This window comes from Streptopelia decaocto, assembly GCF_964273445.1.
Source record: "Streptopelia decaocto genome assembly, chromosome: 2".
Lineage (NCBI taxonomy): Eukaryota > Metazoa > Chordata > Aves > Columbiformes > Columbidae > Streptopelia > Streptopelia decaocto.
Window position 1 is genome coordinate 45,572,947 of NC_138655.1, and position 26,541 is coordinate 45,599,487.

The 26,541-nt window shown below is 38.2% G+C and overlaps 1 protein-coding gene across 1 annotated transcript in view; it reads left to right on the forward strand.

Annotated features, from left to right (window-relative positions):
- The window catches only part of CCDC178 (coiled-coil domain containing 178), a gene marked incomplete at both ends in the record, with an annotated part of 164,779 nt that overhangs the window by 122,778 nt on the left and 15,460 nt on the right, over positions 1-26,541 (forward strand). The window contains one exon of the mRNA XM_082045605.1: positions 19,847-19,981. Coding sequence (XP_081901731.1) covers positions 19,847-19,981 — 135 coding nt within the window. The remainder of the gene's footprint in view (positions 1-19,846; positions 19,982-26,541) is intronic.

Sequence of the window (26,541 nt, forward strand, 5' to 3'; positions counted from 1 at the left end):
CTGACGGAAACAAAGAAGGCATTCAGTAACTCTGCCTTCTCTGTATCTTCTGTCACCAGGGCACCCACCTCATTCATCACTGGGCCTACATTGCCTCTGGTGTTAGTTTTATCTGCCACATATTTGAAAAAGCTCTTTCTGTTGTCCTTGACCCCTCGTGCCAGCTTTAATTCTAAGGAGGCCTTAGCTTTCCTATTTGCCTCCCTACATCCCCTAACAACTGCCTTATATTCTTCCCAAGTGCCCAGCCCCTCCTTCCATGATCTGTAAACTCTCCTCTTCCACCTGAGCTTACCCAGCAGCTCCCTGTTTAGCCACGCAGGTCTCTTGGCTCCTTCAAGCAGCCTTGCCCATGGGATTTCCCTGAGCAATTGTTTGAAAAGGCCAAAGTTTTCCCTGCTGAAGTCCAGGGTTGCAATTCTGCTTGCTATTCTGTTCCTGCCACACAAGATCCTGAACTCCACCATTTCATGGTCACTGCAACCGAGGCAGCCCTCAACCTTTATTGCTTCAGCCAGACCCTCCCTGTTAGTGAGGATGAGGTCCAGCAGCGCTCCTCTCCTAGTTGGCTCCTCCACCCTTTGCATCAGAAAGTTATCGTCAATGCACTGGAGGAACCTCCTGGACTGTGGCTGGCTGGCTGAATGGTCCTTCTAGCAAACATCAGGGTAGTTAAAATCCCCCTCAACAACCAGGGCCTGTGACTGTGAGGCTGCTCTCAGCTGCCTGTAGAAGGCCTCATCAACTTCCTCACCCTGATCTGGTGGCCTGTAATAGACACCCACAACAGTATCACCCCTGCCAGCCTGCCCCTTAATTCTCACCAACAGACTCTCAACTTGCTCCTCATCCGTGCCTGGACAGTACTCAATACATCGTAGTTGCTCTCTCATGCAAAGAGCAACTCCACCACCATGCCTGGCTGGCCTGTCTTTCACTTGTTACTTGGGAGAACAGACCAACTCCCTCCATACTACAACCTCCTTTCAGGCAGTTGTAGACAGCGATAAGGTCTCCCCTCAGCCTCCTTTTCTCCAGGCTAAACAGCCCCAGTTCCCTCAACTGTTCCTCATCAGACTTGTGCTTCAGACCTCTCACCAGCTTTGTTTCCTTTATCTGAATTTGCTCCAGCACCTCAGTGTGTTTCTTGTAATAAGGGGCCCAAAATAGAGCACAGTATTCAAGATGCAGCCTCACCAGTGCTGATGGTGAAGGTTGCGATCTGCTCAAACCAGTGGCTGTTGAAGTACCCAAAGATTATGTCTGAAATAGCAGGTGTTCAGACTTTTTGCTATAGTGTAACCTATCATTGTTATTTATGTATTACCTCTTTTTGTTTAGGTACTAAGAAGAGATCAACTCATTACTTCTTTTCCTGGGCTTTTGATCCTTGCTCTTCCTCATTTTTAAAAGCTGTGATTAACCACTACTTTTATATTAAAATCCATATTGTCAAAAGATAACCAACAATGAGGTTCTGTCTTCTACTTCAGAGATCTTTCTAAATTGTGTCACCTCAGCTAGACGTGTAAAGGTGTTAATCTAATGCCTACAAAACCCCCTCCCTCTTCTACAGCATTTTCCAAACAACAAAAAAAATAACAACGCTGTAATAGAACTTGCACCAAATACAGATCTTTGTTACCCTTCAATCTATATATTATTCTCCTAAACGTGCCCACCATTGTATATATAAATATGTCAATAATATAATTTAAGATGGCTGCCTCCTAAAAACACGTTACTGTTGTTGAAAGAGCCTGAGAATGAGCTCACAAAGCAAATTACTTTTGTGAAAATTTTTCTGGATGAAATAAATATTTAAACAAGCTGAGTGTAACTGGATAAGAAATGTTTTTCCTTAAACAAATGGCAGGTTTTCAGAACTGAATTCATCATAGGAATTATTTAGGAACTTTAACCACGAACCTGCTCTTGGAGCCTAGGACAATATTTCTAGTCACCTTGCTTTAGCCCAGTTTGGACTGGAGACTTTAGCATCTGTCTGAACAAATCTAGATGTAATTTTTAAATGTGTATGGTTAGATTTTTTTCTGTTCTCTTCTGCTGAGGTTATACTTGTGACTCTGTAGAGCATGAAAATCTCCATGCCTGCTCTGACTTAATGCAGAACAGAGAATCTGAGCTTTGATCTTCAACATTCAGATGAGTGCCATAGCCACCTGGTGGTTGACTTTTATGGCATAAGTGAACACATCTGTTAATCTCACTCACTATTTTTTTCACATATGAAAAAACTTAGCTCAGTTGAAAGAGGAGAATGTTTGAAACTGGGAAAATCTTGTGGCACAGGAGGGTTCTTTGGTGCTTATCCTTAATACTAAGTTCTACTCTTCTTTAGATGTAAATGTTATTGTATTTTCTCCTGTTCATATACATAGACTTTTAGCAGAAATTAACATTTAAAAACATCCTCAGTAACTCTGCAAGTCAAACATTAAAGTTTAAACACCGAAGGGTATTCATCAGTGAAAATATAATTTAAAGGAATATATTCAAATGAAGGCTATCATACAGCATTGCTATCAATTTTTCTATAATGAAAGAGATTAAATGAATCCTTGCTAATTCATTATTGGTATGTGAAGAACAAGAAGAAACAAATCACACACATTTTCCCACTTAATTATTGCACTAGACACTCATTGTCATATCATTGACCTATTTGGTCATGCCCAAGTTAATCATGCCTGAACCCTTTCCCAGTGGGAAATAAGCTTCTTCACTTCCTGTCTTGCAGGAATATCAACTAAAACTCAGTCACATATGCCCATAGTCTGATCACTGCAGTCCACCGTAACCATCGTCTCCTGCAGCGAAACTGCGGTCTGCAGCGTGCCCGTGAGAGTCAGTGTCAGAAACCCATCACTTCCTCTGTGCCTCCATGCAACTCCATTCAATCACTTACTGCACTAAATTATACTGACCTCTGTTTGTAAAAGTGCTCCTGTCCTTTTTTCCCTTTTTTTTTGGTTGTTGTTGTTTGCAGGCAACTGTTTTGTCACACTGAAATAGAGTTTATGTGCAGTGACAGCCTAATAAGCCAGCAACTTTAGTCGCTTATTAAAGTCAAGCATGTGTCTTTGTTTCATGTTGCTAATGATGTGGAACCTTCGAGGCCCGAGTATTTTTCGTCTGGACGGTGTGGGAGCGAATGCTGAGAGCTCATTACTTGGCTCCCCATTGGAATCCTGCAGGCTTCTGCTCATTGAGGAGACTGTGGGGGCTTTGACAGAATTATTATACTGAATATTTTTAGACTCATTAACTATATCACCAAAGCAAAACATCTCTTCCTTAGATGCAAATGGCTGCAGCTACTGTGGCTTTGCTTTAGTTATTGCAGGAAAAAGGATGAAGCTTGAAAATAACTTAGGCAAAGGATTTTCATGCCCGAATGTTTGAATTTGTAACTTATATTGGGAATATGTAAGCCTTTTTTACCACATTTAATCCACTCATGTCTAAGTGCCATTTAGAAATGCATATATTCAGTTTCATGTAGCAAGCAGTGCTCAATCTTTTAAATTTAGAAAGTGCCATTGAAGTACACAGCAAAACAGAAGATTTCGTAATTCCACTTTCTATTCCAGACTGAAAAGATTTAAATGTAAAAAGATTGTGTTAAAGTAATTATAGATGCTTGAGTTAAGCCTTCAAGGAGAAAGAAATTCAGAGTTAAGTCTAAAAATTCTAACTTTCCTTTAATCTAAGTAGTGGAGCATATGTACTGTGCAGTATGAAAAATCACACACTTCTCCAAGCCACACAATTCCTAACCACAACAGAGTGATTTAAACATGAAGACTGAGACAAAATTTTTAGCCGATGTCTGAATTTCCTTGCTATGATGGGTTTAAGTTGGTTCTTAATGTTACTTTATTGTAGCTTTTTGTGGTTTAATTGAGACTTAAGATGTACTTGAAGAAAAATATGAATACCTTAAAATTAATTCTTCAGAGCAAAGGACAGAAAATTGCATTTATGGCTCCATTTGTTGGAAAAGTTAAGTTGGCTGTGAACTGTACATTATTTCACCTTCTATAAAATCATATTTTGATTTCTTCATGGAGACTGTTGCTGTGTGTTGCGTATGAGCTTACGTTCCATAAATTATGAGCATGAATAATCCCCTAAGTATATTCACATTAAAAAAAACCCTAAGAGATAAGTGATTTTTCTCATAATGTGTGCAAGCTTTCACTAGGATTTTATTCTCCAAAATTATTGTAGGTGAAAAAACCAACTATTTTGATTCCAAGGAAGAAAGACATTGCTTTTATTTGTGGTTCATTTCATGCTGTAGTATTCTTTGACAGTGGTGACACCGTCTTCATACATCAAGAAGTTCTTCTTTCCATGACTGCCAGGGACTCTGGAGGGAATACTTCATATCTGAAACATGTTTCCCTTTGGGATTTCACCATCAGAATAACAGTTCTGATCATCAGCCCATTAGAAAAATGTTTTGCTTTGTTTTGTTTTCTGAAGTTAAGAAAAGGAATAGTTAAAAACCTGACAGATCAGAAAGTTATACTGAATTTAAGTTAAATATTGTGCACGTAGGAACTTCATGTTGTCCCTCAAGCAGTAATTTCTTAATAGGTTCAAAAGGAGCCTTCAAGTAAAGCCTCAGGGTGGTCAGCCAGTGTGGGTGCAGTTTTTGATGTGAGATCTTGCAGTTCTTGTTCTTACCAGTTTGTGGCACAATACTATTTAATTTAGATGTTGGGCAAAGCATTCAAACTCCAGTGTCTCATGCTAGGTACCTAAACCTTTGTATTTTAGCACCTAGGTAATAGTAGCCTGATATTTACTGGGAAACGTCAGTCTTTCTGAAGGACAGGATTATATGGAGAGGTGTCAGTTAGGAAGCTAACCCTAAAACCAATGGCCATAGTGGTTCATTAAGTAATATAATCTTCCTTTCAACTGCAGATGACTTTTCAAATTCAAATGTAAATACTCTGTTAGGAAAATTCTCACCTGCAGAACTGGTTCACAGTTGTGATTTCAGATGTTTTGCAGTAAAAAAAGCCTGAGGCCAACACACCTGACTAGATACATAGATGATCCACGGGAAATCAAACAGACTTGAGCTGCAGGCATGCAAATGCAATTGTTTCGTTTCCTACATACAGTATTATAATCAAATTAGTAGATGTAATAGTACTATAAACAGATGTTCGCTATCAGTTATTTTATTTACAATCTTGTGTACGATCCCACCATCTTTTTACTTATTTTAGTTATTTTAATGTTTGTGAGGCTGTTCCCTTGTAGTTTTGGGGGGAAAAGGTACTGCTTTTTTTGTTTTGTTTTACCTAAAGAGATAAGTCCTGCAGTGAAAAAGCACTGGTAACAAACATGCTTACTCTGTTGGGGAATCTGAATTAGCAGAGTCTTTAAGTCTTATTAAGATGCATTCTTGAACTATACAGTAAATATTTATCAGATTATACGATATAATAAACCACTTTTTCTACATTCCTGGCTGTATTTCAGCGAGCTCTGTATTATAAATCTTGCTATGTCCAATGACATGCAGCTTTTTAGTTATCAACCTTTTAGCTATTGTGTAGTTGCCAAAAACTGGCTTTTCTAGGCTATTGACCAAGTTCGGAGCTTTGTACTTGTATGGATTTTCAGCATATCTTTAAAATTTCTGCATTTCTTTGCAGCATAATAGCTGGCTTTGCAGACAAATGTTATCTTCTGTTGTCTAGCCTCCATACAAGATAAAAGCTTTGTATTTATACTGAAGTGGTTGCCTCTAGATGAGGTAATTTTGGCACTGAAGATGTATTTTTCTGCATGACTTGGACTTGTGGTAGATTTATTTTATGCATATGTTTCACATTGTAAAAAAATATTCTATATAGTACATATGATTGACCTCAGAAGGGGTCAGGGTTAAGAGGCCTTTACAGCTTTTGAATGAAGTACTTAAAGATATGTTAAAGAACAGTGGTTTTGTGTGGGCTGTATGTTGTTTGGTATTTTTTGTTGTTGTTTTGGTTATTGTTGTTTTGTTTTGTTTTGTTTTTTAATAAATTCAACTTGCAAAGCTTAACTTATTGATATATGCTTTACTGCATTTCAAAACGCTGGAATAGTGTAAAGCATCCAAATAAGCACTTATTTTGCACTAGAGGAGTGAAAAACAGTTGGTAGGCTCGTGAACCTAGTCTTTAATCTGAAACAGACTTACTGATTTTGTTATCTAGGATACAGTAGCTGTGTCTGCTGTGTGCCCTGAAGTCCTGCTCTCCTGGTCGTCCAAACTGGGAAGCTTTGGAAGCACAATGTTTTCCTCCTTGTTTAGGCATCCAAATTTTCTTCTGGGAGAAAGCAAGGTGCATGTGGAATGCAGAGGATTTTTGCTTGCTTTTTGCAGAAAGAAAAAAGTTATTAAGATGAGGTGTAAGTATTCTTACTTCTGCTGTTAGAAGCTGAACCTCTGCCCTGAAAAGTAGAAGAGAAACACACACACAACAATGAAGGAAAAAGGATCTCCAAGAACAGAAATCTCAGCTTCTGACATTTATAGTTTCCATTTCTCAGCATTGTAATTGCAACAAAGACTGGCAGCATTGCTTTTCAGGCACTTCTGATACATAAAAAAGGAGTTCAAGAAGACCTCCTTGGGCTCAAGTCCAAATGGTGTTTCTTCTTGTTTTCCACAGCACCAAGGCAGACTTTGTCAGTAGCACTGACTTGCCCACTCTACATAGTCCCTGGCTGCGGATTTCTGTCCTCTGGACCTCAGGAGGGACCTTGCAGCCTTAGCTGGTGGTTAATACTTTAATATGTACCGCTCTATTTCAGTTTTGTTCATTCAGAATCATGTGAATCCACCGGAGTAGTTTTTGTGGTTGTTTTTGTTTGTTTTTTTTTTTAATAGTATTAAAGTGAAAGTATGTATAATGTGCCTGAGATGTGAGGTGGTAACATGTAGACTCTCTGAGGATATAAAGCTTTCTGGGAGCTGTCCCTGGAGTGAATCATATGCAGCCTTTGTCTGCAAGAGAGCACATGAGTTGGCCTGAAATAAAACCAGAGAGTGAACTAACAGTGTTGATGATTAAATGTCTAGTGGTTGAGTTTGCTCGTTTGCTCCATAGTTGTCCTTTATTTTGCAATGTTGACACATGCTTGTAGCATGCATAAAACTCCCCTCAGTGCACTATTAATTTACAGTTTCATGCTACTTAAGACATAGTTTTTACTTTCTCTTAGGGAGTACTGGGAATGTGAGATTAAGACTTTCTAGAATTAGATTGAATATTTGTGGATTGGAGAATGGCAGTGGCAGGACAAGGAAACAGACTAAGGATAGACAAGCTGTGATTTGGAAAAAAAAAAGTGCTGCAGGGAGATACTGGAATTTTCCAGTAAGTCTGAGTCAGTCCATGGAGAACTGGACAAACCTCTGTCTATTAAGGCCATTCTCCTTTCAGAGACTGAGAAGAAATTGAAGATTCCTATATCTCAACTGTCATTCACTCTCAGCAACAGCTGTGAAAATCTTCAGGGTAGTGCTTTACCCTCTTTTAGCTCTGTCTCACATGGAATATCATTATACTTCACAGAAATACAGTCTTCCACTGCAGTTGTTGATCTGTCCATGATGTAAGTCCACCCACTGCTTTGAAAAAGATAGGAAAAAGACTATGAGCCATATAACTAAGACTGTGTCATAATACATAGGGTCTTAAATGAACATTGCAAAAGCAACTGTAAGTCTAGCATTACTTAACTTCTGAACATTTCTCTTTCCTTTTTATTATCCTTTTAAGGTAATTGTGTGTGATTATAAAGGCATTAACTAGATTCCTTTTTGCATCTTTCATTTATCTGGTAATCAGAAACATAATACTGAATCTATTTGTGTAATTGTTACTCTTAAGAATCTTGGAAATCAAGATAGGTAGAACCTGCCAACTAACTCATGGTTATCAAAGTCACTGACTCAGGTCATTAATGATTTAAGTACCTCCTCATTAAAATAGTTTAACCAAAGATGTGTTTTCTGTCCTGTTTATTACTGCTGTCAGCTCTTATCTAGGAAAACTGCAATTTTAAGGGGTTTATACAGACTGCATTTGAAAGAAGGATTAAAAAGCCAAAACTTCTTGACAAACAGTGAAAATCAATCTGAAGCTTACATGCTAGTAATGACTTCCTTGTTTTCATACACGGTTGAATTTTCATCAGTTCTGAAGAATTTTTCATGAGTTAAGAAAAGACGACCATACAGTCGTAATCCTTGCTAAGAAGAAAAGTGAACATAGTCACCAATTTTAAGCTGGAGTCCATTAAATATATGCATCTTTGGAAGCAGTGTTCAACAATTTTTGTCATATCTTTTTATCTTCATGCTTTCCATTTAATGTATTTACCTTGTGAATACAATACCTTTATAATAAGGATTGTAATTGGTATATATAAAACCTTTTGGATCACATCATACTTAAGATGTGTGTAATTATTTTTTTGAGAAACACACCTGATAGCAACAAGTAAGCGAAAATCTGCCAGCAACATTAAAGAAACAAACAAAAAAAAATTAGCTGACAATTCATTGAAAATCTTGTGTTTGATTATTTTATCATTATTAGAAAGTAAATTGCTCAAAGCTGAAGAGAGATGCTGAATTCCTCTTACTGGGCTGAGGTCTGTGACTCTGGCACGGTTCCTCCCAGCACACTGCCTGAGGTCTGGGTAGCTTGTCTGCATCTGTGTGTCCCGCTGTAAGAGAGACTGCGGTCCCAGTCCCAGTGGGGACTCTGTTGGCTTACACCAGAGCCAGACACTTGACACCTGGAGGTCAGGAGGTGTTCCCCAAAATCTGGGGCACAGGTCCTGAGGCCTTGTGCCCTCAGGGCCAAGAATGTCAGCGTTTTAAAAGTCTGCAATTTCAGGGCAGTCAGCCTTGTCAGTGTTAATAGGCTTCCTGTTGTGGTGCTAAGGGATGAGACATGGATCTATCTGGGCTAGAGCCTGGCCTCCTAGGACTTCCAGTTTCCTTGCTGCAACATAAAAATGACAAATCCTAGAGGCCATCGCCATTGCTGAGTGAATTTGAATTTAATTGCTGTTAATTTCACCAGCATTGTTGCTTTTGGGTTTTTAATTTTCTCATAAATCGTTAATATGTTTGTCTTCTTTGACTGTCTTCACTATTCAGTCTGGCTCTTCACCTTTTACTGAAAGCAGGGTGTGAAACAGAAGATTCAGCTGTGGTTGTTTCAGGCTTTGTCTCTGCTCCAGACCAAGTAGCACCCATAGCCTGCAAATAAAAAATGAGTAGTGTGAATCTTATGGTTGTTACTTCAGAAAACAGGAATGCCTACAAATAATTTTTTTATTTCTTTAGCTAAGGTGTCTGGTCTAGTGTCTGATAAAAACTTTAATCACAGGATCATATTCTGCTTGCCACTTAAAAATGTAATGCAAAAGCTAAATATATTTTAATTTCCTGATAAAGTAGGAAGATTCCAGTCACTATTTATTTCTAAAGAAAGTGCAATGAATCACTGCTTTTGGAATATCATTCAAACTTCTCCTTTACATGAGCTCCTAACCCACATCACAATATCTGAGTCTACATGGCATCTCTGCTATTTCTTATAATTTCAGACTTTTACATGAAGGACTTATAGTACTTCCTAAGTGATTTAATTGCTGACAGTGTGTGACTTTATTTCACCTTTTCCTTCTGCTCACATTGTGCTTCCTACAGAAATGTGGCTCAATCCCTAGGTCATTCTGAGGACAAAGGGTACTGGCAAGGCCTGCAATATTTTATTCCTAGTGTCTTAATGGCTAGCTAATACAATGCATATTATGACAGACTGAAGCTAAGTATCTAACTAACTCCATTCTGTGAACAGATTTTAATTTTTGCCTTCCCTGCAATATTAGTTTTTGCAATACAATGTCCATCCTCTCTGAAGACAGGTGAGTAATGGTGGTGGGAAAATACAGTCAAATCCTAACAAGGACTGTCTGTTTGAGTGCTATGTTCTCAGGTCAGAGAATTAAGTAACTCTTTAGATGTCTCAGTTAAAATGCTACCAAGAATCATACAGGATGACCGTACTGAGAAGCTGATGTGTACATGTGGTGGGTATGGGAATCTGCCTCTTTGTAAACCTCAAAAAATGCTTATGCTTAGTAAGCAAGAAAGAACATTCTGTCACCTTATGTTATCCTCTGGGTCAAGCAAGAAGTAAAACTGCTGTCTGACCTAAAGATGTAAATCAGAGCAAGAGTCAAAGTCAGGAAGGGCTGACGAGGTTGAAGAATTCTTGTAAGATTTATGAAATCTAATGTCTGGTGCTAGATAACAAGAAAAGTGTGTTTGGTTAGACTAAGGATGCCAAATTCAAGTTAGTTGATGACTTAAAGACTTCAGTTTATGAGTTTCAAGATATCCCTTTTTTCCTTCACAGTGTAGCTCCTAAACTGGCCTATCATAATACCTTCTAACCATATATTTTTTGCCTGTCTATTCGTACGTGTTGAAGTTGGACTCCCTCCAAACTTCACGTTCCCTTCCTAATCCCATCCTGCCCATGAATTCTTATAATTTATTAATTCAATACTTATTGTTTATGAAGACTGTATGTGCATCTGTCTCTTTCCAAGACACTTTCAACAGGAAGCTCAGGCCATGAAGGTGACATCTAGTCTGCAAAATAAAAGAGGGTTAGGGACCCAGTAGGACCAGCTCCGTAGTCCTCCATGCTGTATTTTTATGGTAGCGTGTCCTGTTCTGGCTTGTGCTAGCTAGCACTTACCAAGAGAAGGCCTAACAGGAATCAAGGAAAAACATGCACTAGGGACTCTTTCAAACAGGAAATGTGGATGGCACAGCACCAGCTTTCGTTTAGTTCCCTCAGCACAATATAGTATTCCACCACTATCCCAAGAACTCTTGCCATACCGAAGGGTATGCAACACCTACTCTCATCTTCCTAGGCTGAAACACAGCCCACACATTATTTCAGTCATTCAGCCATTAACACCTCCTTCCACTAAAATGCTGTTTGTGCCTTTGGACAGTGAGGCTATTGCACAAGATTGAAAAGTGTTAGTGGACTGCATAGTATAGACAAAGCCAGCCTGTGTCAGCTTTACAGCCAGAGAATAGTTCATAGTTTTGTTTATTTAACAATATGAAAGTAGCCCTGGGGGTTGAGAAACAATGTGCATCTCTAAAATGCAGTCAGCCATCATCACAGAGGTAACATCTGGCAAGAAGTTATGCACATCTTAATTGGCCAGCTGTTCTTCTGATTGATTCATTGCCTTCCAGGAAGCACACTTACCTCTCCATGCTCAGGCTGGCCCTGCAGAACATCCAGCCTCTGGGCTGCTTTCAGTGTTTGGCCAGTATATTGTGCAAACCCACGTGGGAAACTCCTGTGTGAAGTCTGACGTTCCTCAGGTGAAGGCCACGTTGTTCCTCAAATGGTTAACTGAAAGTCAAGTTTCTGTCACGGTTAAAGGGATGCTGGTGGGTATTCAGCCAAGCATCCAGTAGTGTGTACGACTGTGGAGGTGCCTGTTGTATGACGTGGGCTATCACGTCACGCAGTCATGCTGAACAAAGCCTAGGAATATGCTGGTGACTAACAGTCCTGGTGAGATCATAGGCAGGTACCAAAAGCCTAGAAATGCAAAGCGAATGGCAGTACTGCCTGGTCACAACAGGCTGGTTTCTGGCCAGAGAGCAAGATTTATGATTCTTGAGTTCTCATGAAGTGATAGAGAGTAAGTGATAAATGTGTCATCTAGAAAAAAAAATAAAATGTCTTCCTTAGAATTTCATTTTACTGTTTTGCAATAATCAGGAGATACTTTAAGTATAAATATATCTATATAAGAAGCAACTGCTTAATATAAAGGTTTTATCATTATAATATTTGAAGTTCCGTAGTCAAGACAGGCAGGGTACTGTCTCTGTATTGTGCTAGGTCTACAACTGAAGCATGTTTTGGAAATTAATCTTAGTATATTTTAAAGGTAGCAAAAAAGGCATGAATTCACCCTTCACAAAGATGGAGCTTATGTAAGACCTCATTATTAAATTGTTTGGGAAAGTAGTGTAACATATTCGTATTAATGTTAGTTTATTAGTTCTATTTTTAAGAGTACAAGTTCATGAAAAAAATTCTCAACACTAAATGTCAAAAAAAATGCTAGTTTACTTTCTGAAATATGTGTTAACAATTATACTCCAGAAATCCTTTAGGAGGGGACAGAGGATGAGATATGGTATTTTATTGTGCAATTTCTTCTTTTCAGAGTGAGCAGTAGAGTCTGTAAAAGGAATGATTAGAGATTATGGCTGCTTTAGCAGGAGAAATTAATGGCAAGGTCAGGAATTTCTTTGGAGCAATCTTGTTTACTTGCAGGGTTTTGATGCTTCAGTTTGTGCTGTCTGACATGTTCCTCTGACGGCCTTGTGCAAATACCAAATAAGAGTTGGGAAAAGTTGTAGGCTTCCACAGATGACAGCTTTGGAGGAAAACCAAACCAAAACAAAACAAAACCAGCTTTGGTTTGGAGTAAGTGGAAGTATCTGTACCTTTTCAAGATGTTTCCATTCATTGCTTCAGGCTCTTGGGGATAAAATAGCAGTATTTGATTATCAGTGTTACTAAATGATATAGAGGGAGCCATCTGGATAAGTACAGATATATTTCCCTTGTATAGCAGGAGAAATTGGCAAGTTTAAAAACCTTCGAGGAAAAAATAACATCACATGTATTCTATATCTACTCAGTATCAAACTCTAGGTTGCTTTTTCAAGAACCTAATAGAAAAAGCACACTTTTCATTTTCAGATTAATATTAAAAATGCCTACAGTTAGTAGCCACAATAAGAAGAAAGATACCCTGAGCTTATGCTATTGTCTCTTTTCCTTATTTTTTTCCTGACAGAAGTTAAAAATAATAATACCAGTATTTGTTTTCTTCCTCCATAGACCAATGTTTTTGTTTGCATTCACCAATATTTTTAGTAGGATTTTCTTCCTTTGTTTTTCAGTGCATCTTGAAATGCAGTTTTCTTTTTTTTTTTCAAATATGATGTTGCTAATCTGCTTGCCAAAGCATTGACAACTGGAATAAGGTCAAAAAACAAGTGCATCTTTTCATGTATACTTGCACATCAGCTGAGATTTGTTTTTTTCATGAGGCTTTTACTCATTTTTAAAGTATATCCAGTCTGTTGACAAAAGAGCTTTATTTAAATGAGCTATGTAATCTTTACCAGCAGCCTGTGGAGCAGATTTGACAATAAAGAAATATCTCATTACCTAGGAGCTTTGTATATTGTACAGGTGTAACTTGGTAGTTGAATAGTATAAAAAGATAAATATTAACTGGATTTTGCTAATAAATCTGCCATTCTTACAGCACCAAAATCTGTAGAGTTGTTGTAATTGCCGTTGTTTGAGTTGTAACAATGAATGGAACTGATAAGGCTTATGTCATTTACATAGAATTTAGCATTCACAGAGCACTGTTGAATTAATACGACACACACATTGGGTCCTCTGATATAAGATTAGCATCATTTGAAAACAGAAAAAGTGTAGATTTAGAAGTGACAGGTTAGCCTCTGTTCAACATGCAATGGTAATTTGCTTAGGTCTGAAAATCATAGGTTAGTACTGACAGCAGTGACTAGTAGTTAATATGTGTTAGTTTCATTTTGGTTTGCTATGTTTTGAAATAAACTGATGTCTCAGGAGGGACTACTGAAGAATTACAAAATAATGTTATGTTGAATCCAGAATGTCAGGTACCTGCTATATCAGTGTCAGGCAAGAGTGGTGTTGAAACAGTTATATTCACTGAATTTAAAACAGAGTCATGTTTTAATAAAAGAATTCAGTGAAATAATCTTCGTTTCTTGTACTGTCAACACCATAGAATGACTACGGTTCTAGCTGCCTAACATGGCAATTAGATACGTAGAGTCTTTTGCAGATCTAGTCCTGGTACAGTAATGTCAGAAATATAACCTTCTTCATAGCACACTATGATTTCAAGTCTCCTCACTGTCTTCAGTTGAATATTTCATTGCTAATCAGCTCTAGATATTAAAGACTTCAATTGGATGCCCCTCAAAAAAGAACACAAAATTCCCAGTTGTCTCTGAAAAGCTGAGCTTAAATGATTTGGTTAACATGTCAGTGTAGCAGAGATATAATACATTTCTGCAGGGTTACATTCAGAAGCCTGGAGATTAGAACATACTTTGTCTCCCATTATTCTCTGCCTTGTTCAACAGTGTGAACATGACTCATGCTCAGTATACGATTGCAGATGTATGTAAGCTTTCCAAGTCTTTTTAGGAATTGATGATGTATTATTTTATGATGGTCCTTACTATGACTATCTCTATTTCATTCATGTTCACCTGAGCTGAATGCAGCCTATTGTTTACTAAGACTCCTGCCCAACTTCATCTTACATCCTGTATGATACTACATTGTAAATTATTTCTCTTGCAGGAGGAAGGGGAGAGATCTTTTTGCTTTGAATGATTCTGAGTTTTGTTTAAACGGTGGGATCATTTATCTGTGATATGGTCATTGCTGTCTGCCTTGATATTTTTTAGGTTCTGGATTGCTGTGTGTGTTGATGACATCTCAATTGGTTATTGTTAATGTTAAATGCTTTGTGTTCATAATATTTCATCAAAATATGGTATTGATGGTGGGCTGAGTCTGGTGAGACTTCTTGGAAGTGCTCTGCCCATCTGTTTCTTTCATCTGCCTCAGCTACGTGTATTTTTCTTTCTTGCTGCTGCTTAGTCCAATTCTTCTTAATTTTAATATCTACAATAGGGTTAGTCACTTGGTAAGTAGCTTTAACTACCTACTGCAGCTGCAACATCACCGTCAGCTGGTACTCATTTGAAGTGTCTCAATTTGTATTTCCTTAGATAATTTTCAGTCTGGAATCAACCTTTGCTCAGAATAGCTATGTTCTTAAGTCCCTGTCATCAGAGAAATTTCCATCCTTTGAGCTGTGTGGCTGAGTGTGCTTCCTAATTTTCAGGCTGTTTCTGAAGGAAACTTCAGGAAAGGAAAAGGAAACATCAGTATAATTTTGTAACAGGAGCAGAATAATGTATTTTTCCTAGAATACTTTAAAAAAAAAAAAAAAGCAAACTGCTTGGGCTATTCAAACAAATTCAGCCTGAGGCAAACACTTGCCAGGTACATTTTTAGATCAAATGTTTGAAGTTTGGCAGAATTTAAAGAGATTCTTATTTTGAGACAAGCAGCATACTAGTTCTCCCAATAATAATATCTATTCTCTTTTTGTGATCCAGAACCTCATAGTTTTGCTGGATCAGACATCTTAGATGTAAGTATGAATTCTAAATGCAGAATACATTTACATTATGAATAATTACAATTTTGGAAAATAAAATGGAATTTTATTCACAGAGGGCCTGATTCTCTTTTGCATTCTCAGGTGGAAAACAGGAACAGTTATATTCAGATAGGTTTAATCTCACTAATTAAAAACAGCAGAGAGGAGAATTAAGTTTGTAATCATAACCCAATATACTGTGATCACGTAGTAACTGGTCAGAACTGGTAACTGAAGCAGTCCAAGTAGTATGTTATTGACTGAGAAAAAGCATCATGACTGAGTTCCATGTGCTGTTCACTTCGTATTCTTAATGGGACCACATGCCATTTGATGTTTAATCAAGTAAACACACCTAGTTTTGGGCCTGTTGTCAAACAGGTCTGTAATCTGAATTGGTCTAGTCCTACACAGCTACACTGTGCAATAAAAGATAAGGAGGTGAAAATCTTGGGCCCCTGTGAACTATCAGGCAACAAAAGTAAAAAGTCTTCTGATCTAAATAAGATACAGTTCATTTTCATTATGTGGGACTTTCTTCCAATTTACCTTTTGTTTACTGTACAGAGAATCCAAATATTGTGATAACATTAATTAATGAGGACCTTGAAACAATACCACTGGAATAATGAATTAGGCTTGAATAGGCCTCAGCTTCAAATAGTATCATACGATTTTTATCCCAGTTTAATCCCTCAAATAAGAAATTACAGATTAAAACATTAGCTTAATTTCAATCATATTACTGCAAATCAGGCATGAATTTAATGAAGTATCTTGATTTATCATAACAAAAAACTTAAAGGTGAGAACAGAATAAGGTACCCCACTAGTTGATACTTTTAATTTATGCAGATATTATTGATGATATCAGTACCATAGATAAACAAGGAATTTAACAAATTCAGAGCCATATGCTCCCCTCTGCTGTGAGGCACAGAGGACAGCCACAGCACAAGTGAAGAGGAATAACAGTGAAGCCCCAAAGCAGCAGCATAGCGAGGGCAATTACTTGACAGCATCACTTGTTCTTCCCAGCAGCTCACAAAGGTGCCTCTCCAGAGTTGGACTCGATGATCCTTATGGGTCCCTTCCAACTCAGGACATTCTATGATTCCTTGTTTGTAGGATGAGGACTGGGGGAAATCACTGCAAAAATTGTCCCCTCCTAGCGAAAAAACCCCTTCCACTTCTTTGAAAGCTATTGCTCCTCCATTGCAGGATTGCCATCATTTTGATGCTTGCAGAAACCCCTGCAGTTCCTTTAACAGACGGTTGTTTGTGGGACAAGCAGCAGACCTGTCTCAGCTGCAGCCTTGGCACGTGCAAGAACAACAGAGACAAGGATCCTGCCACTTTCTTCCCTTTTGCGTTTAGCTTTTTATTTCAGTTCTCCTCCCACAGAGAACTAAACACCAGAAACAAAGTGAGTCTCATATAAACCTCATGCAAATATTTGGCTACTGTACATATTCCTACACCTTAAGCACTAGAGATGTTGTTACCTTCTCTGTCACCATTTGGCTTGATGTACTGAGAATTCATAGGAAACAGTAATTTTCTCAAATGTTGAAAAAAGGCCGTGAAAAATGAAGGAGTTAGCAATAATGTCATGTATGCAACTCACACATGCCATGCCTTCTTAATTCTCTACATGTGATCAAAATTTAAAAGATAAGGAGAAGCAAATAACTTATCTGTCTATTATCTAACCGAGCAGAGGATCTACAGAAAAGGTGTTGATGCCTGTAAGGATAGAGAGATCATGGGAAAACCTAGGAGATCTACAGGCTGCTTTTGAGTAGAAGTGTTCTTTAGCTAGGTTACTCACAATTTTTCTGTTTTAAATGGTTCTCTTAGCTAAAGGTCTGCAGTCTACTCAGGACACTGTATGGCCCTTCCCAGGCTAGTGGGTCCATCAGTTTAAGTTTTCAGGTAATAGTATTTGATGGTGCTGTTACTTTCTCACAGACCTGTATTTTTGATTGTGTGCATAATGTTATTTATGTTGCAATTAATGTTGTGAAATTAATAAATATTTGGTTCAGGCTCCATTATGCTAGGCACAATAAAATGTATTCAAAATATGAGATGTATTTGATGCAGGGTGACTTACAATAGTAACAACAACCATCACGGACTTGTAATTTGCAAGTGTTTATTCAGTTCTTTGAAAGAGAAACAATAGTGAAAGTCATATTGGACACCAGCCATTATAAACTAACAGTTTCTCAATAAATGTTAGAGCAACTTTCAAACAACCAAACCTGAAAATTTTTTAACGTCTTTTGATTCTCTCAAGACAAAAAAACTGGGTAGCCATCGAACTGAATAGCCATCAATCCAGATAGCCATCAATCCCAACCACTGTTTTCTTCATCGTGACAATATATCTCACAATTATTTTACCTTTTTATAAAAATGCCAGTTTTGATAATCCAAAAATAGTTTTCCAGTTAATTTGTTTTTCTAGGGTTTAAGTAGGTTGTTTTATTAAAACGTCATAAGTTATGTTTCTGTCTTCTCTCACTTGCATTCTTTTTCAGACTCCAGAATGCTATCAAACAACATGAGATTTGAAAATAGTTGAGTTAACAGCAGACCTGCAGAAAGAGATAGATTTCAGAGAAAAAAAAAAATAAATCTTAAAATAGGAGGAAAGGAGCAGTGGTACTTAGGAAAGGTTCTTCAAACTGGAGAACATATCCCTTCCCTCTTTGGGTTCAGATTTTGGCTGTGATTCAGACTGATGTTTTTATATTTGCCCATTGAGTTTATCTACCTTCCCTCATGTTATTTTTAATATAGATTGGTAGGACTAAAAAAAAAAAATATGTACAATGATCTTTTTTAATATTTTACAGCCTCATTTACAAAGATGCGGAGTACTCACAGCTTCCATGGAATCTAATGGGACCTGTGGAAACTCAGTATCTCTGAAAATCAGGCCATTAATTTTGAAAATGTGCATTAATTATTCTCTAGGCTGTAATAGCTCACTTGATATTACTATAATCTACATTCTTTTGAAAAAGTATATTTTTCAGCTGGTACACTGCGCTTGCTCCTAAAGAGCAGTCATATCTTATCATGTAAAAGCTTCTTTATAACTGATCCAATTATTGACCTGTGGCATTGACCTTAATGAAATGTAATATTTCCAAAGGAATGGTACAATCCATTGTGTTAATCTGGTTGACAGGCATACTCTTGAAGGCCTCATGCTAGCAATAGCTATGGAATTTATTGGAATAATTAACTTGATGAAACACAAAACCATGTATTTCCACTACGCAATAATTTAGGTGGTTTAAATTTCCATTTTCTAAATTATGACAGGTTTAAAGCATGTAGCAATGTTTGTGGAATTTACCAAAACCCACAGCCATTTTCAAAAACATTCTGTGTTGGTAGATTTTCAGATTTCATTAAAACATTATTTTTTCTACCTGCTGCACTGTGTTTATAAGTTCCAAACACTTGCAGATTAAGGAAAAACTGATACTAGTCTGAACTGTAGGTTTTAACAATAAGTACTGCTAGGAAATAGCAAAAACTATCAGGTAAGAACTCCCACTTGGAATCCTTTCAGTTAGGATCCTTTGCACTGAATGAGGTTCCTAGGATAAGTGTCATTTTTTCTATACATCTATGTAAAATCCTTTTTTAAGTAGTGTCATTCTCAGCTGCCACATTCCGTGCAATTTAGTGCTGTTAGATGCTTTCATGTCACATGGTTATGGCTAGGTAGATTAATAGGAACTTCTATCTGGAAATTTCTTTCCTGTTATTGTTCTCCCTGAGCAGTTGATGGCTAAGTTAATTCTCTTTAGTTTTGTCATGCACTAAAGCACACATTGCCAAGCTATGATAAGCTTTACACAGGGGGAAAAAAAAAAGCCCTTGTGTCCATCAAAGTCTTAAACTTGCATTTTAAACTTTGGCCTGACCTGATGTGCCATTCAAAAAGCTTCAAAAGATTATTTTTTTAAGAAAGGTTCAATATGTCCCGAGGCTATCGGTTTTGAGTTAAACTGGGTGAAGTAGAAATATTTTACTCATCAGCTTTGCAGTCACAGAGTTTGCCTCAGCTAGAACAAAACTGCTGAGGCATTTAGAGGAAATTAACCCCCCATCCTGGCAGCCAGATGTGACTGGTTTCTGACGAATGCACATGAGTGGGCTGAAAAACCAAGAGACTGTGAAATTCCTGTCAGGTCCGTACAGCACAGAATGGGCTATTGACTGCTTTCTATATTTCCCTCCATCATTCTTCTTGAACGCTGCCATTAATTTCCTCTCCTACTCCGACTTGGGAATTTATATATTTTTTTCTTTTCTTTCTTTTCTTTTTGTTAATTCTCCCTCCCCCCCTTTCTCGTCTCACCCCCCTGCCCCTTCCCCCCGTTCCCGTCGGCAGCTGCGGGCGCTGCAGCGGAGGCTGCGCGGGGCGCGGGCGGCGCGGCGGAGGCGGCGCGGCCGCTCCATCCAGGCGGGGCTGGCCCGGCTCCAGGCGGCCTCTCAGGAGAACGCTCAGAAAATATTAGCTGTGCAGGTAGGTGATTGCAGGGAAGTCGGCGAGATCATTCCGATCTAGATTGAAAAGCAAATGATGGGTAGTGTGATGAAGCATTAAAACCATATCCCATCAGAGTTTTATAAATTTTTAACCTCTTTAATAAACTGGAATTGCATGAAGGATGAATTCAGTAAGTTAGCACATATACCATGCGTGGTTTGAAAAAAAGGGGGAGATTAGATTTATTTCTCACAAACCTTTGAAAAGATTATTATAAATACATTGGCTATGAACACTGGAAACACAGAGTGGCATTAATATCGCTGCTCTTGTTTCAGAAGATGTTATTGTGACCTGTTTTGTGCAAATATTATTTCCCTGGTAAACAATATTGTTATTTTCACTGTTTTAATATTTAATTTCTTAAGCATGAGACAATTTTTTTAGAAGCGTAATACCTTCCCCACTCAGTTATATGAAGTCTTTCCCTTATTTGTTATAAAGCAACATTGGGGGCCTTATAAAATTTAAAAATGTTTTCCAGCGATGTATGTTTTTTTACTTTATGACTTGTTCCCTGGATATATGTATTTACAATGGAAAATAGCTGCTATATGCTATAGTTTGAATGTTCTTTTTTTGTGTTGTTCTATGGTATCACACTCATATGTCTGTAAAGCCACTCCTTTCAGTCTCTTCCCATAGTCAGTGACCATAATCACATGGTGTTTGTGAAGGGTTTTTAAAAGACTTAAGTGAAAATTTTCTTCAGACTTATTCCTTGCAAAAGAAGTTGTGTTGCTGATACAGCTTCAGTGCAACATATTCTTATAAACCTTGTTTTCTAATTTTGAACAGTCAGGCTTTTTTGCATGATTGTGGAAACAATTTTGTTACATTTTAATATTATGTAATTACAATTCATAGTTAGTATCTGATGCATTGAAGTAAAAGCTAACGTGAATAAGTTGTAGAATTCAATTAAACTGCATCAGCACCATGATCTGATTTCAGTATCTCACTAAGAGGATTTTTATTTTAAAATTCCAGATTTCCATATACATTCTACTTCCATAAAAGATTTAGAAAATCCTAGTCATACTACAATCAGAAAGTCAAGAAAAAATAATTAAAATAAAAATATAATCAGATTTTATACTTTATTCATGATTTGTAATACTCTTAATGTTACGTTTTTTTGGGGAGTGTTACCTTTGTTAAATATTGCACTGAACTGTGTGCCACTGAAGACAGGTAAGCTGGGAACTACACTTTTTTTCATCAAAATTTCTCATTTAGCACTCAAAAAACTGGAAAAGCACCTTTCTGGGGTTTTTTGGGGGGAGATAGCTGTGCTGATTTCTGTTCTTTCCTGTGTGCAACTACTCCAATACCAAGTGAAGAACAGAGGTGATCGATGTACAGCTGAAAATTCATGAATAATAATAGCAGTGACATGGAAGCCACAGGTGGCGGCTGGTTTCCTCACACATGAATCTTTACATTAATCTAATGTTACATAGTATTTTAATAGCTGCACTGTGAACCTCATATACAATTGAACTCTCTTGTCAATAACTAGTCCACATAATAATGAATGAATTTTGCAGGAAACCTTCACCTTAACACAATTTTTTCCATGCATGCTGTTCACGTTGAGAAGCTGTGTCTGTAAATCTTGTCATCCTGAATAACTCAACTAACTAGAGATGAGCCTAAACTAATGTTTTAGATGTAAGCCCCAACAGTATTTGGGGACTGTTCAGATCTGAGTAGTTCAGACCTACCAAAGACAACATTTTTTTCAAAGTATGGATAACATTGTGTCCCTATCTGCTTTCACTCTCTGTGACACCCTTTTCTGATATTCTGATCCTTTTATAATGTTCTTACTTTGTTTTTAAGCAGTTTGACTGATAATAACTTCTTATTAAAATAGCGAGCAAGAAAAATATATAAAATTATAATGGAAACTAGTTCATCTGAGAGCAATTACCAAGGTGTATAGAAGAGTATTTCCTTTCAGCAACATGATATTTTTGTATTTTAGAGCTCTTGGCAGTGATTTATTTACATATGGACCGGTGTCTTTGCTTAATCTATGTTATTGTCAAATCAAACTATCCTTCTGTTAATTAAGTTCTTCTGTTGATGACATTCAGCACAGTGGCACACACTTCCCAAATAAAAGCTGGCAGCCATTCCTCTTCCTTCTTTTTCTTTCAGCGAGAAATACCCCAAGTTTGTTGTTCCCAGCATCCAGCTTGCATCAGTGTGAGCATGAGAACCAGCTGCACTGAGCAGCGTGTAAGTGTGCAGCACAATGGTGATTCCCGCTCACGAGAGCTTGTGTCCCAGCAGTTACTTTACTAGAGCAAACAGGAGCAGGTGAATCACAGAGAAGGGTGAATTAGAAGAGGCAGTAGATACAGTACATTGGCTGCCTAAGTGTTTTCTAGTATTTTACAGAAGCCATGACCTGGGTGAGATCCAAAGAGAGACTTAAAAGTAGATAAGAGGAGCGTTTTTTTCTTTTTAACTAGCAACACTCTCCAGTTATATACAGCAGCAGTGTTCTGGGGCAATTATAGAACATAGAATCGTTTAGGTTGGAAAAGACCTTTAAGATCATCAAGTCCAACTGTTAACATAGCACTGCCAAGCCCACTCATAAACCATATCTCTAAGCAGGACGTTTACATGTCTTTTAAACACCTTCAGGGATGATGACTCACTGGGCAGCCTGTTCCAATGCCTGACAACCCTTTTGGTGAAATTTTTCCTAATATCCAATGTAAACCTCCCCTGGCGCAACTGGAGGCCATTTCTTTTCATCCTGTCACTTGTTATTTAGGAAAAGAAACCACGACTGACCTCATTACAACCTTCTTTCAGGTAGTTGTAGACAGCAACATGGTCTCCCCTCAACCTCCTTTTCTCCAGGCTAAACAGCCCCAGTTCCCTCTGCCACCTCTCACCAGCTTTGTTCCCCTTCTCTGAACTGTCTCCAGCACCTCACTGTCTTTCCTGTAGTAAGTGGCCCAAAACTGAACACAGGATTTGACATGGGACCTCACCAGTGTTGAGTACAGGGCCAATTATTATTATGCAAAAATCAAGAGCTGCCTCAGGCTGGATGACATATTTGACTGATGTTTCATTATTAGTAGTTTACATTACTCAGCCTATTTTTAAAAGTCTACACTTGCCTTCCAATCACTTCCAATGGTCCAGATAGACTATAGTGTCTGTAGGACTTTGTGCTTGAGAAGGAAAAACAGTGCCTGTAATAAGGAGGTGACAAGTGCCAAAGCCATTAGTGAGGAGGAAGTTTCTAGTAACAGGTATTGGTGAAGTCCTTTATAAATGCGAAAAAAGCGAAACCTCAAGAGGGATCCTACTTAGCAGCAAGGTGCTTTTGTTAATGATAATTTGAAAAAAAAAAAAGAAAAAGAGGCTTGCAATTATATCTCCCTAAAAGTTTTAAATTAAGAGAAGAGCTTTACAATGATGGCAAGCTCCTTTGGTGTCTGGTCTCCCAAATTTATTTCAGGAAGAAATAATGCCATACCAGTACCAATTTCTATCAGCACTAAACTTGGTACTGATGCCAGAAATTTTTTGTTGGTCATCCACCCTGCTAGTTAAGCAGGGAACTGAGCTGGCTTTTAGGTCCAGGCTTTCCTCCCTGTCACACTGCTAAGTCATGCCCTTGGGCTGAGCTTTGGTGATCGTACTGAACTGAAGGGGGGTTCTCAGGCTTAGTGCAGCATGGGCAGTGTGTCCCCTGGAGCACAAATCTAGTGTGCACATCCCCTTTGGGAATGCTCTGCCCCTAGAATCATCACAGAATCATAGAATGGTTTGGGTTGGAAGGGGTCTCCAAAGGTCATCTAGTCCAACACTCCTGCAATGAGCAGGGACATCTTCAATTAGATCAGGTTGCTCAGAGCCCTGTCCAGCCTGGCCTTGAATGTCTCCAGGAATGGGGCATCTACCACCTCTCTGGGCAACTTGTGCCCGTGTTTCACTACCCTAATTGTAAAAAATTTCTTCCTCATGTCTAGTCTTAAACTCCCCTCTTTTAATGTACAACCATTACCCCTTGGCCTATCACAACAGACCCTGTTAAAAAGTCTGTCCCCATCTTTCTTACAGGCCCCTTTTAAGTACTGAAAGGCCACAATAAGGTCTTCCCAGAGCCTTTTCTTCTCCAGGCTGAAAAATCCCAGCTCTCTCAACCTGTCCTCACAGGAGAGGTGTTCCATCCCTCTGATCACCTTGGTCGCCTCCTCTGGATCCTCTTCAACAGGTCCATGTCTTTCCTGTACTGAGGGCTCCAGAGCTGGATGCAGAACTCTAGGCGGGGTCTCACTAGAGCAGAGCAAAGGGGCAGAATCACCTCCCTCGACCAGGGTAGCCATGTTTCTTTTGATACAGCCCATGATACGGTTGGCCTTCTGGACCAAGAGCACACATTGTCAGCTCTTGCCCAATCTTTCATCCACCAGTACCCCCAAGTCTTTCTCGACAAGGCTGCTCTTAATCCTTCATCCCCCAGCCTGTATTGATACCAGGGTTTGCCTCAACCCATGTGCAGAACCTTTCACTTGGCCTTGTTGAACCTCATGCTATTCACATGGGCCCACTTCTCAAGCTTGTCCTGGTCCCTCTGGATGGCATCCCATCCCACCAGCCTGGCCCTAAGAGGCTGCCACATGCCATCACCATCTTAAATGTCCTAGGGCCAGAATCTCTGCTTTGCCATGATTACACTTAGGGCCGCAAAGGCAAAGAGTCCATTGTTCACCTCCTTGTGTCTCTCTGCAGCCTTGGCACCGTCTGTAAACATTTTTAGTCTGCCTGGACCTACCCAGCAGCAGTGCACTTGACTGGGGAATCATAAACAGAACACAGTGCCTTCTGGATGCACCTCCTTTTGGGTCTCTGTCCTGAGAAAGAAGACCAAAAAGCATACTTCAGTATGTAGCAGAAATGAGTGTAGGCTTACTGAGCTCACACCATGGTTGTGTGACTGAAGACATGTTAATATTATCCAAATATGTTTAAATTATCCAAGCCATGGACAATATGAGCATGAACCATGAAGGCAGAATTATGGGAGTCAACCTCTAGTAAATACTAGCTTTTCTTTTTTGTTTGTTTGTTTGTTTGTTTGTTTTTGTTTTGGTTTTTGTTTGTTTGTTTTGTTTTGTTTTGTTTTTTGCTAAGGGTCATTAGTCTGTATTTTGCCTGGTGACATTCATAGATTAAAAAAAAAAATTAATTTATATTAAGCTCCTTTTGTTTCAATCAAACTTTTAAACACATATTCCCTGTTTTTTATCATCGTTACCCTTTTGCTTTTTCAGCATTTAATATTTACCTTGGAAATAGGAATGATTACTTAGTGTCCATATGTTGTCTGAATATACTTCTGGCAGAAAATGAAATTTTAAAATTGAGCACTTCAATTATGATGTTAAAAAAAAGGGATATGAGATTCTTCCATAGTAGTAGAAATGAATAAATATGTTGGCAATCAAATCAACTGCTAGAGCAGAGATCAATGACTGAAGTGATTTATACTTTCAATTTTGGCTCTTCATCTATTTCATTTTTTGTAGAGCAAACTGTAGAGCAAACTGTTTTGTGGGCAAGACTGTTTCATCTGCTTATGCTGTACCTTTTTTCTAACCTGTTTCAAGTTTTAAAAAATCCTTTACTACTGTCTGATTGCAACCAGTGCCAGAATTTGAGAGATTAGAATTGCAGTGCATGAAGTGCACTAGAAGTACATTAGAAGTTCATGAGCACTGCTCTGCTCTTCTTTCATTCTGGACAGTTTATATCCATACTTAATTGCTCTGAAAAAATAATTTGTTTTTTTCATGGTAGTCAAAGAATGTTCTGTGAGTTCCATCGTAGATTACACTGACTCTTCACATAACATTAATTACCTTAATTGTCAAAGGACATCCTACGGGGCAGGAGAGGAGCAAAGACTATTGCTGAAGTCAGTGACAGCTTTTCTTTAAATAAGAGCTGCATGGAGATCTCTTCTGGTTGGAGTCTGAAAAAATGTGACATAGCAATGTGGGGAAAAATTCACCATCACAGTTGGTACAGTCCATATTCTATAGTCTGCTGGAGGATTTCGGTCTTCAAAAATCCCCCTATCGTTACTAAATACATTTTTAGTCCTGTAGAAAATAATAAAAGTAATCTTTAATTTAGGGGAAAATAAAAGCTGATAAAAATGTAAAACCTTTTCTCCCAAAAGTGTACAGGCAAAGTATTAGTTATGTTAATGACTTTGTTTCCCCAGTAATGTTTTGGAGTTTCAATAACTTGGCTCTTGAGTAAGTTCAATTAGCTATCTAATTGCAAAAATGATAGATGATGGCAGGTGTAGCTTTATTTAGTACTGTGGCTGTGCTTTAATTCTGACAGTCTTCAATTTAGTACAAACTTTTAGATGATTTATCTTGACTATACTTCTGCCAAAATTATTTTTGGGGCCAAAGTGCTAACAAAAAGATAGCATCATTGCTACTCTCACTGCAACTTTAAAGCATTTCATATATACTGTTTCT